The following is a 12,548-nucleotide window of genomic DNA, read 5'->3' on the forward strand; positions in this document are numbered from 1 at the left end:
ATGTGATATTTTATTTGGATTTGTTTTTTTTGGTTTTGTAACCAATTTGTCTTTTAGTGAAAAAAAAAAAAAAACCCAAAACCCAACTTCCCAAACAGCACCTATGTAATGTATGAATAAGAGAAAGAAATGAGTCTATGAATTTGATGTTGATGCAAGATTGATATGTTTAATGTGGAATTACATTTATATCATGCTTTTAAGTTGTTTTTGCATGAATTTGGGCTTGGAAATGAGGTGGGAGAGTTTGCATCTTTGTGCCATTTTCAGACTGTCTGGGTGCGCCCAGGCTGCTTGTGCGGCCACGGGCTCCGCATGAGCGGCCCATGCCTTGAACCAAAAGTGGACTACACTGTGTGCTCGAGCAGCTACAATTTCCGCACGTGCGCAGCCAGACCGCTCTAGTGGTTGGATCGGTTGCACATGCGGCCAGGTAGGAAAAGTCTGTGTTGTTTTGTGTTGTTACTGTCGACCTCTAGAATGCATTCCCAACCTTATTTAAACCCTTTTAGGAGTGAAATAATGATTAGAAATTCGTTAAAGAAGGTTGTAAATTATGAAAGATAAGTGTTCGAATTGAAACAAATGAATTATCAAATGTGTGTGAAATATTTGTGTAGGTCGTGTGGTAGAGGAGATGTCGCGAAATCAAACACACTGTGAGTAGTAATATTGTACATTTATGCTCTTTATTGCGTACCTTGAATCATGAATGGTGAATGGTGCCAACATTACGAATTGATTAGAAATGAAGAAACTTTATTAATATTATATGACATGTGCTATACGATTGAGCCCGAGGCTGCTTGTTATACGATTGGGCCCGAGGCCGCTTGTTGTACGATTGAGCCCGAGGCCGCTTGTTATATGCTTGGGCCTAAGGCCGCATGGTTTATATGATGATGGATACTGTGACAATCTTATGATCATCTATTTACATTGCTTTATTGTATTATTACTCATTGAGCTTCGCTCACCCAATTTTATGTATGCACATGTAGGTGATCCGCAGTATGGAGCATACTCCTAGAGTCAGCTTCATGAGCCTTTTGTGACCCAATCGAGTCATGTCTTCGTGGTGGAGTTTTGTCTTGGACTCGCACCATACCTTGGCCTAATTTTGTTTTTGCTTTTATGGTCTTGGGTTTGTAAACACTATGTACAAATTTCCTTTGGCTCTCATATTTTTATTGGGCATGTAAATGCATTAATGTGCTACTTGTTTAGCTCTATAATTTTGCTCATGATTGGCACAGCTCAATGGACTTCTTTTTATTATATGCTTCTGTTTATGGCTTTATTAGCATAAATATTTTGTATGATAGTTTGAGGCCTTCGATAATCTACGAATTATTGGCCGGTTATGACCCAAACTTTAGGGAGCGGGTTCAGGTCATAACAGAGTGGTATCAGAGCGAGTTAATATCTCACACACAAGTCCATGTGAGCAATAAGAAGTCTATAAAAGGTTTAAATTGCATCTGTAATTCATTCGTAATCAGGTATGACATGAAAATGTGCATTTGTAAATGTGACTTATGTGAATATTATCTGTGAAAGTTATAATGTATGTTCCTCTAGATCATGGTGAGAACAAGGCAAAAGACAGAGAGGATTCAACCTCCGCACGACTTGATAGGATGGAGGCAATGATTATGGACATGGATGAGGCTTTTAGACAACAACAACAGTAACTACCACCTCCACCAATGCCAGTGCCACCACCTGTAGTGCAAGACCACCAAGCTGACAACCGAACTATTGCTCTTATAAAAGAATTTTAAAAAATGAAACTCCCATCGTTCAAAGGAGGAATTGATCCACTAAAGGCGGAGGCTTGGGTGCTTGGTATCGAGAAATTATTTGAAGTCTTTCCATGCATGGAGGCACAGAAAGTCTTGCTTCACTACAAGAAATTGCACTTTTGGCAACAAAAAAATTGGTCGCTAAAAGCTAGTAGTTGGTCACCAATACCTTTCGGCAACAAACAAATTTTGTCGCCATGTTTGTCGCTAATCCTTCCTCGCTAAAAGTTTTTGGCAACAAAAATATTGTTGTCCTTTAAAATTAATTTTTCCCACAAAATAGTTTGGTTGCCAAAGATGATATTATTTTGTTAGTTTATTTGATTTGTAAAAAAAAAACTATTGCCAACAAAATATTCGTTGCCTAAAGAGCCTTTTCGCGATAAAATTTTTTGTTGCAAACAAGTACTTTTGGCAACCAACTAAATTCGTATCCAAAAGCTATCAATTGCAACCAATTAATTTTATTGCTAAAAATAACTTCTTTTGGTGACTAAATAAATTCGTCGGCAAAAGTAATGAATTGTAATAAAATTATTTTCTTACGAAAAAGTGAAATTTTGTGTGGTGATTTCATGACCAACCATTTTTGTTGTCAAAAGTCATTTATTTTTCTAAATTACTATTACAAAATAAAATTGAAATTTTTGCCATTCTCAAGCTATGACCTGTAATTGCAATACTCATTCATCCAAACAAATTATAAATTTATACTGTAACAATCAATTAAACTCAAGCATATTTCTAAACTCAATACTCATCCATCTAAACAAAATAGAGGTTCATTCAATTCATAAATCCACCCAAAATATCTAATCATATCCATATTTTGCAAAAGCAAATATAAAACCCATCAATGACCAAAAAATAAAGACAAAGTAGTCAACACAAACTTCATAACATCCAAATAAAACAACTAATAAATCCAACAAGTGATTCCATTGTCCATTTGTAAAAAAAATAAATAAAATAACAATTAGTGTTTACTGAATACACTTATAACATAAGTTATATAACTCTTCAAATTTACAAGTATAATACTAATTATGTAGTCGGGCATCGTATTGACTGGCCATTAGCTTTACCAACCGTGTTGTTCTTTTCCTTTTTTTTCAACAAAATGAAGATAATTTTATTGATGATAACCAGAATACATACTGATAATACATCAAAGTGATGGGTACAATTTGCATCATAGCAACACAATTCAATCTCAACTAGGTTGGCACCAAAATATATGCCCAATCATGCGCAAACACACCGAGGGATGGTGGGATGCCAACAAAACAAAATAGTAAACATCTCATACCGGTACAACTAAGTAGAAATAAGAAGAAAAACAATAGGCTCTGAAACAGAGCATAAAAATCATCATACCAGGCCACATGTATAGACCTGCAGGATAGCAATGAAGAGAGGGCAGCAAGCATAAGTAGCTAAATGAAACAGAGCATAACAGTGGTGGAGTGATTAGGAGGGTTTGGACGGCTTCATGTAATGCAACCTTTCACCTTGATATTCTTAAGCCCATCCAAAAAAAAAAAAACAAAAAACCATTAATTGAGAACTTCACCCATGTTGCCACTTTGATCTTTATACTTTCCACAAGCTTTGCCAAAATAGGTTCTTTGTTATTGGAAAATTTTCCATTTCTTAACATCCTGAGAGTCCAAAGGATTGCAAGTGGAATTGCTTCCTAGATGCTTAACTTTGTGACCATACCACCAAAGTTACAAATCTGAGACTAACTCTGGTGGCTGTTTTATAATTTCACCCCTAAATGACCCATTTTCGTTTAATTGTTCATATTTTTTGCTCTAATTCTCTAATGGTACATCGTATAGATGCGCCTTCGGATCTTACAAGTTTGATTATAGTTAGGTGAATTGCCTATGCTGTTTCTTGGGCTATTTGGTGGCTGGTTTAAAATTTTGCCCCCAAACGGCTCATTTTCGGTTACATTTTCACATTTTTGTGCTAATTCTCCATCCGTATGTCCTATAGACGTGCCGTCGGCTCTCACAAGTTTGATTATAGTTAGGTGAGGTGTCCATGCTATTTTTTTGTGCTGTTTGGTGGTTGCTTTAGAATTTTTCCCCCAAACGGCGCGTTTTCGATTACATTTTCACATTTTCTATGCTAATTCTCTATCCACACATCCTATAGATGTACCGTCGTCTCTTACAAGTTTGATTATAGTTAAATGAGGTGTCTAGGTTGTTTCTTGGGTTGTTTGGTGGCTGTTTTAAAAAGTTTACCCCTAAACGACTCATTTTCGACTATATTTTCATATTTTCTGCGCTAATTCTCTATCCGTACATCCTATAGACACGTCGTCAACTCTCCCAAGTTTGATTATAGTTAGGTGAGGTGTCGATGTAGTTTCTTGGGCTATTTGGTGACTGGTTTATAATTTTGCTCCCAAATGGCTCGTTTTCGGTTACATTTTCACATTTTTTGTGCTAGCTCTATAATCATACGTCCTATCAACATACGTTAGCTCTCCCAAGTTTACAAAGGCTTAGGCAAGGTGCTTATGCCATTCATTGGGCTATTTGGTGACTGTTTCGTAATTTGTTCCTCGAACAACCCATTTTTAGTTAAGTTTTCACATTTTCTGCTCTAATTCTCTAAGCATATGTCCTATCAACATACCATTAGCCCTCCCATGCCATTCCTTCAACTATTTGGTGGCTATTTTATAATTCCTGCCCCCCCTCCCCAAAAAAAAAAATCATTCGTTGTCAAGTACTTTTTCACATTTTTTTTTATAAACTGAATTTTCTAAGATATATATATAAATATATATACGTACCAAATAGACGGTCCACCACGACGGTGTTTTAAGTACTGTAATTTCAAATGTACTGTCTAATCATCTTGCTATATTTTCTACTTGATTAATTGTAGAAATCTTGTATGATACATTTCTGTTATTTCATTAGATCCTGTTTTGGTGGGGTTTAGGCAGGAAATCATTCCTAAACACTTCAAAATGGATTGAGGAGGTTTGCATTGAGCGAGGCAGTGACGTTATAATAGTCGTTGTTGGGAATAAAACTGATCTTGTGGACAAAACCTAATGATTGACAGTTCTTGTTTTAGATTATTCAGAATGCAGTTAGCATTTTGTAGTTAGTCATTTGGTTTATATATCTACATATACCTAGGACATATTGTAGATAGAATAAATTTACGGTTTACACTTATGCAAGATGCACAGTAAGAAGGAACATTCACTATGCAGTTCAGCTCTCTTGATGTGGCCTAATTGTGATGCATGAATATGAAAAAAGATGAAATTTTAGCATTTATGTAGGCCTCAAAAAAGCAACTTCAATAGGGTTCCATCATGGTTTCATGGAGGCAGTTGAGAATGGAACATGCATGACTAATAATGTTAATCCATTTTCTGTATCAGATTTGTCTCTTTGGAAATAGGTTCATGGTGACAAGGTCTTTAGGTATTGCTTATGTTAGTTATTGTAAACTTTGGTTCTTTTTTTTTTTAAAAAAAAATTGTTGTACTTTTTGTACTTGTAAGTAAAAGGTATTGCTTATGTTAGTTATTGTAAACCTTGGTTCTTTTTTTTTAAATTGTTGTACTTTTTGTACTTGTAAGTAAAATGTTTTTCTAGAATATTTGGTAGGTGAAAAAAGTGGCTAAGAATTGACCATATCAGTTTGGTTTTGGGTTAAAAAAAACAGAGACAAAAATAGAAAAAGCCTTTTGTTATTGTAGTTCATCACAAAGGCGATATGAAGTTATTATTCTAGTTGGATATAATGTTATGTGGTTTCTCACAACAAATGAACAATTGCAAAACATATTAATTGTGCTGTATTTTATCACTTAACTATTTACAAAAGGTGGATCAGAATTAAATTTCTGTTTAGTTATTAATTAAGTGTACAAAGTCATATGCTAGTCCAGCACTACTAAATTGCAGTGCAGGATTGATATAGGCTACATTTAGAGTGCATCATAAGAGCATACTAATAAAATCTATGTTGTTGCTTTGGGTCTTATCCATTTCTAAAAACAACACTAGAAAGTTTAGAGTTAAGTTGGATGATCAATTCATAACATTTCACATACAACTACAAAGGGAATTATCGTCAAAGACAATTCACAAAGTTCAACAGTATGTTTCCTTCGTATAAACCAAAACATTAGACTAACCATAATACAATTCTCTAACAAGAAAGCCCAATTGAAGGGGTTTCTCCCCCCAAAAAATAAAAGTAAAAAAAGGGAATTAAAAGGGCAATCCCAGTTATGGGAGCAAACTGTGGAGTGTGGTAGATCAATCAAGCATGTATGAATGCTAATTGCACTTATTTTTGGAGTGATTTCAAAGCATCAATAAACAAGACTTGGGAAATATCTCAAAATTGAAGGGAAATAACTAGTAAACTCTATTGCGAAATCCATAGCTATTTTTCGTCTGTATTCTCGCAATGTAGGTATAAAAGATTCAATCTGTCCAAAAATCCACAATCCTTTGAGGTCTTTCAGCAAACATCTTGGTGGCATACTAGAGTTCATTAAAAAACCACTTAATAGACTAATAAAAATCATGATAACAATGAAGAAAAGAAAAGAAAAAAATCACAATTGGGTCAGATTAATAAACAAAACAATAAAAAGCAGAACTCTTAAAATAAAATTCTAGTCAAAGGGTATCAAAGATTACAGTACAAGTGCAAAACAATTGAGGGACTTGTACAGAACAATACATAAAAGCAAGACTAACCCAATTTATAAAACTATGAGCAGATTAATGGGTAGAAATTAAAATCATAAGAAATTCAGATTACGGCGTTCAAACTATTTGTGGCTATTATGGGTGATTTTTGTGCGGGTATTTGATCACCAATATCCCCCAACAACTTAGGGCTCAACAATTATGGGGGGGAGGGGAGAGGGAGAGAGAGAGAGAGAGAAACTAACCTGGGTTTGCTGGTTGCAGAGGGACGTAGCGAAAGAATGGAAATGGCAATAGATGAAGGCAAACGGTGAAGAAGTGAGAGCATCGTGTGCGATGTGAGAGAGTGAGCGACTCAATATGGGAGAGAGAGAGAGAGAGAGAGAGATAATCAGTCGTGTGCTGGGTAGAGAGGAAACTAGGGAAAATATCACATCTTTGGCAACCAAGGGTTTGTTGCCAGAGAGGTTTTATAAATAAAACTATGTAGTTTTAATAAGAATAATATGTGTCAATAAATTTATTTTGCCTCCATTACAGTTAGCAAAAGGCACCAAAAATTTAATAGTGTGCCAAAATAAAAAATATTTACAATTGGCAACAAAAAACTATTTAGTCGTAGTGGAATTACCATTCGCAACAAAATATTTTGTTACCATTCATTTCTTGTTTGTTGCTAAATATTTTCCTGCCATTTGGAGGGAAAGGAGGGCTTGGCACCAAAATATAGCCAACGAATTTTTATATTATGTTGCTAAAACTTTCACCTTCCACAACAAAACTCATATTGGTTAGCAAAAATTTACTTTCTGCAACAAATAATTTGTTTTGTCCCTAATTTTGGTTGCCAAAAGTGCTTTTTCTTGTAGTGCTTGCTGCTTTTACACTAGAGGACGAGGCACGCCGTTGGTGGATGCTTATTTGAGAAGAGCATCAAGGGATGAATTGGGCTCAGTTTTTGGAGATCTTCTATGAGAAGTACTTCCCATAGAGTATCCGAGATAGGAAGGTGTCGGAGTTTGAAAACTTGAAACAAGGGAACAAAATCGTAGTGGAGTATGAAGCACAGTTTACCGAGCTAGCTCATTTCTCACCACATATGGTCGATACAGACTACAAAAAGGCAAGGAAATTTGAGGGAGGTCTCCGAGACTCCATTCTTGAAAAGATTAATGTATTGAAGGTAGAGAAATATGTGGATGTATTGGATAGAGCCATCATAGCGGAAGGTAACTAGGCCAACCACAACCGGTTCTCGGATTGGAAGGGCAAAAGGCAAAATATGCACAAAGGGTCGCCATCCTCGCAAAATAAGAAGCAAAATCTGAGAACTTGGAACACTGTAGGGTCTGACTGTGATTCACCACTAACTTGCCCGAAGTGTGGATAGAAACATCGAGGGGTTTGCCATCGAGCATCAGGAGCTTGCTTTAAGTGTGGGAAGACGGGACATATGATGAGAGATTGTCCTATGTCTGGGCAACAAAAAGGGAATAGGCCGACTGCTAGTTCATCCGGTTCCACTCCTATAATAAAGACCCCGGCAAGGCCTATTACTTCTAGAGATAATGTTAGGTAGGAAAGAGCTCTTATTCCGGGTGATATCTAGAATTCGGATGCTGTGGTTTCAGGTACGCTTTCCATCAATGGCCAACCTGCTCATGTGCTACTTGATTCGGGTTCCACTCATTCTTTTATTTTGAAAACCTTTGCTCCTAATTTGAATAGATCTATGGAACCCTTGAATTATGTGTTGTGCGTGTCTCTCCCATCTGGGGATTATATGTTATGTGCTTCTATGTATCCTGCATGTGAGCTTTTACTTGGAGATATTCGCTTATGTGCTAATTTGATACCTCTTGATATGGTACACTTTGATACAATTTTGGGAATGGATTGGTTAGCTAAGTATCATACAACCATCAATTGTGTGTCTAAGCAAGTTGTTTTCTGCCCACCGAGTCAAGATCAGTTTACTTTTGTGGGACATGGGCTGGTCCCTCCACCCTATTTAATATTGGCTATGAAAGCTTGTAAATTACTTCAAAAAGGTTGTAGGGGTTATTTGTGTAGCATTTTGCATGCAGAGACAACTGAGGTGAGTGTTGAAAATATTCAGATTGCTAGTGAGTTTCTGGATGTATTTCTCGAAAAATTGCCAGGGGACTTGATAGACCGTGAGATTGAATTTGTCATTGATATTGTGCTGGGTACCTAACTGATTTCTAAGGCTACGTACAGAATGTCACCGGCAGAAATGAAAGAATTAAAATACAGTTGCAAGAATTGCTTGACAAAGGGTTCATCCGACTGAGTACATCGCCATGGGGTGCACCCGTTTTGTTTATGAAGAAAAAGGATGGGATCCTTCGGTTGTGTATTGATTATCGAGAACTTAATAAGGTAACGATGAAGAATAAATATCCTTTACCACGGATTGATGATTTGTTTGACCAATTATAGGGGGCACAAATGTTTTCAAAAATTGACTTGAGATTCGGGTACCATCAGTTGAAAGTCAAAGCAAAGGATGTTGAGAATACCGCCTTCTAAGCTAGGTATGACCATTATGAATTTTTAGTCATGCCATTTGGGGTTATGAATGCACCAGCAGCTTTTATGGATTTAATGAATCGGGTTTTCAAACCATACTTGGATGAGTTTATGGTAGTATTTATTGATGACATTCTTATTTATTTGAAGGGTAGAGAGATACATGAAAAACACTTGAGATTGATTCTTCAAACACTTAGGGACAAGAAGCTATATGCTAAATTGAAGAAATGTGAATTTTGGTTGAATGAAGTTGTGTTTTTGGGGCGTGTAATTAGCAAGGATGGTGTGTCTATTGATCTGCAAAAGACAGAAGCTATTGTAAATTGGCCTGCTCCTACCAATGTTACAAAAGTACACAGTTTCATGGGTTTAGCAGGTTACTACCGAAGATTTGTTAAAGATTTCTCCAAGATTGCGATGCTGCTCACCCAATTAACTCAAAAAAGGTGCTCCATTTGAGTGGACAGAATAGAGGGAGTTCGCCTTCCAGGAATTAAAGACAAGGCTCACAACAGCACTTGTCTTCACCTTACTATCAGGTACAGAAGGGTTTGTGATTTATAGTGATGCTTCTCATAAGGGCTTAGGGTGTGTACTTATGCAGAATGGAAGAGTAATTATATATGTATCTCGACAATTGAAGCCACAGGAAAAGAAGTACCCTACAAATGATTTGGAATTAGCTGCTGTGGTGTTTGCATTGAAGATTTGGCAGCATTATCTTTATGAAGCAACATGTGAAGTCTACACCGACCACAAGAGCCTTAAGTATTTCTTTACTCAAAAGGAGCTTAATATGTGACAAAGACGGTGGTTAGAACTCATCAAGGATTATGACTTGCAGATTCATTATCATCCCGGCAAAGCCAACACAGTAGCAGATGCTCTTAGTAGAAAGTCATTGGTAAACTTAGCATGTTTGCTTACAGAGCGGAATGAATTATTACTTGACTTGGAAAGAATGAAGGAGGAAATTGGGCTGCATGAACGGGGTGGAATGTTAGCTGCAATGGTGGCAAAACCGGCTATTATTGAGGAAATTAAACAACGGCAATTTGAGGATGAATTTCTCAAGAAAGTACATGATAAGATAGAAACAAAGCCGAGGCCGAGATTTTCTTTGGAAGCTTAAATGTTGAAATTCAAGGGTAGATTGTGTGTTCCTAATGTCCCCGAAATGAAACCGAAACTAAAGGAAGAGTCTTAGAAGAAGCTCACAAGTCTAAATTTGCTATGCATCCCGGAAATACCAAAATGTACCAAGATCTCAAGCAAGCTCTTTGGTGGCCCAATACAAAGAGAGAAATTGCGGAGTTCATTTCAAGATACCTTCAATGTCAACAAGTAAAAGAAGAACACCAAAGACCAACAAGGTTACTTCAACCTCTCTCTATCCCAGAATGAAAATGGGAGCATATAACTATGGATTTTATTATGGGCTTACCCTGAACACCCTAAGGTATGGATTTTATACGGGTTGTTTTGGATAGATTGACTAAGTTTGCTCACTTTTTGCTTGTGAAGACTGTTTATAATGCTGATAGACTTGTTACAGTGTACATTGCTAAGATTATTCGATTGCGCATTGTTCTGGTCTCTATTGTGTCGGATAGAAATTCTAAGTTTGTGTCAAGATTTTGGAAAAGCTAACAAAAAGCATTGGGGATAGAGTCAAGGTTCAATACTACATTCCATCAACAAACCGATGGACAGTCTGAAAGAACTATACAGACGTTGGAGGACATGCTCCGAATGTGTGTTTTAGATTTCTGTGAAAGTTGGGAGGCTCATTTACCTTTGGCAGAAATTGCCTATAACAATAGTTTCCACTCCAGTATTGGGATGGCACCATACGAAGCTTTGTATGGGAGAAGATGTCGAACTCTGGTTTGTTGGACTAAGGTTGGGGATAGGTCGTTGATTGAGCCTGGAGTTGTGCAAGTTACTACGAAAAAGATTCAGATCATCCAACAGAGATTGAAAACTGCTCAAAGGTGACAAAAGAGCTATGCAAATCAAACAAGGAGAGACTTAGAATTTGAAGTTGGAGATCATGTTTTTGTTAAAGTCACTGCTATGGAAGGGCACACGAGGTTTGGGAAGAAAGGGAAATTATCACCTCGATACATCGGGCTGTTTCAGATTTTGGAAAGATTGGGTCTGGTCGCCTATCGAATTGCTTTACCACTGGGCATGGAGCAATTGCACAATGTGTTCAACGTGTCAATGTTGCGAGACGCTCTTTGGGACCCTTCCCATGTTATTGACTATCATCAAATTGTGCTAGATGACAATATGGATAATGAAGCGAAACCCCTTCAAATCCTTGATCGATAACTCAAACAACTAAGGAGCAAGGCTATCCCAATGGTAAAAGTGGAATGGAGGGAACATCATGGAAGCGAAGCCACTTGGGAACGGGAAGAACAAATGAGGCAACGATATCCGAAATTATTTTCTACTTGAGGTAAACAAGTTTGAAGGACCAAACTTCCTAAAAGGAGGAAGACTGTGATGACCCAACCCGTACTATGCTTAATTATGCATGTGATTATATGTTTGATATGAACTTACAAGTTTAAGTCTGGAAAATATGTGAATTAGGAAAAATATCTGTTGAAAGTAGGAATATCTGTTGGAATTGAAACTTTGAGCTGAAATTAAAAGCCTTAGAGGCATGATAAGCAAAAATCGAATTCATATCTGTGATTACCATGATTTATAGAGCTTACGGTGAAATTTTGAAAAATTATGATTTGTAATGAATAAATTAAGATTTATGAGTTAAGTTATATATGTTTAGTTCTCTTTTCGTTCTTTATTGTTGGAGGAGAGCTCTAAGAGTGAGTTAGAGAGAGAGGAAAAGAGAAATCTAGGGATTTTGAAGAGAAACAAGGGGCAAACCTTATATTTGAGTTAAGGTATGTTAATTTACTTACAATCTTTGTCTCTAACTCATCTTTGTCATGAAATCAAGAAGAAATTAGGAATTTTGAACTAGGGTTTTAAGTTGTGTGATGGCTTGAGCTAAAGACATGAAATTGAACCCTAATCTCTTTATCTTTGTTTGATTTGAGTTCATTCTTGTGATTGATCCATGAAACAAACCCTAGATGATTCATGAAAACAAGATTTGTTGGAAGATTATTTATGATTTATGTATTTTGAACTTCTTTATGTAATGTATGAATATGAGAAAGAAATGAGTCCATGAATTTGATGTTGATGCAAGATTGATATGTTTAATGTGGAATTACACTTATATCATGCTTTTATATCATGTATTTGAGTTGTTTTTGCATAAATTTGGGCTTGGAAATGAGGTGGGAGAGTTACCATCTTTGTGCTATTTTCGGACTGTCTAGGTGTACCCAGACCGCTCGTACGTCTATGGGCTCCGCACAAGAGGCCTATGCCTTGAACCAAAAGTGTACTGCACTATACGCTTGAGCGACTGCAATATCCGCATGTGCAGAGC

The 12,548-nt window shown here is 36.7% G+C and overlaps 1 protein-coding gene across 1 annotated transcript; it reads left to right on the plus strand.

Annotated features, from left to right (window-relative positions):
* The first annotated feature begins 7,613 nt into the window (after nucleotides 1-7,613).
* Nucleotides 7,614-8,732, plus strand: LOC145791508 (uncharacterized). The gene is made up of 2 exons (XM_082871863.1): nucleotides 7,614-7,743; nucleotides 8,146-8,732. Exons 1-2 carry the CDS (start codon nucleotides 7,614-7,616, stop codon nucleotides 8,730-8,732), a joined length of 717 nt encoding a protein of 238 aa, XP_082727989.1.
* Nucleotides 8,733-12,548: the final 3,816 nt, after the last annotated feature.

The sequence above is a fragment of the Camellia sinensis genome, chromosome 5 (assembly GCF_055761805.1).
Source record: "Camellia sinensis isolate YWXY chromosome 5, ASM5576180v1, whole genome shotgun sequence".
In the NCBI taxonomy this organism is placed as follows: domain Eukaryota; kingdom Viridiplantae; phylum Streptophyta; class Magnoliopsida; order Ericales; family Theaceae; genus Camellia; species Camellia sinensis.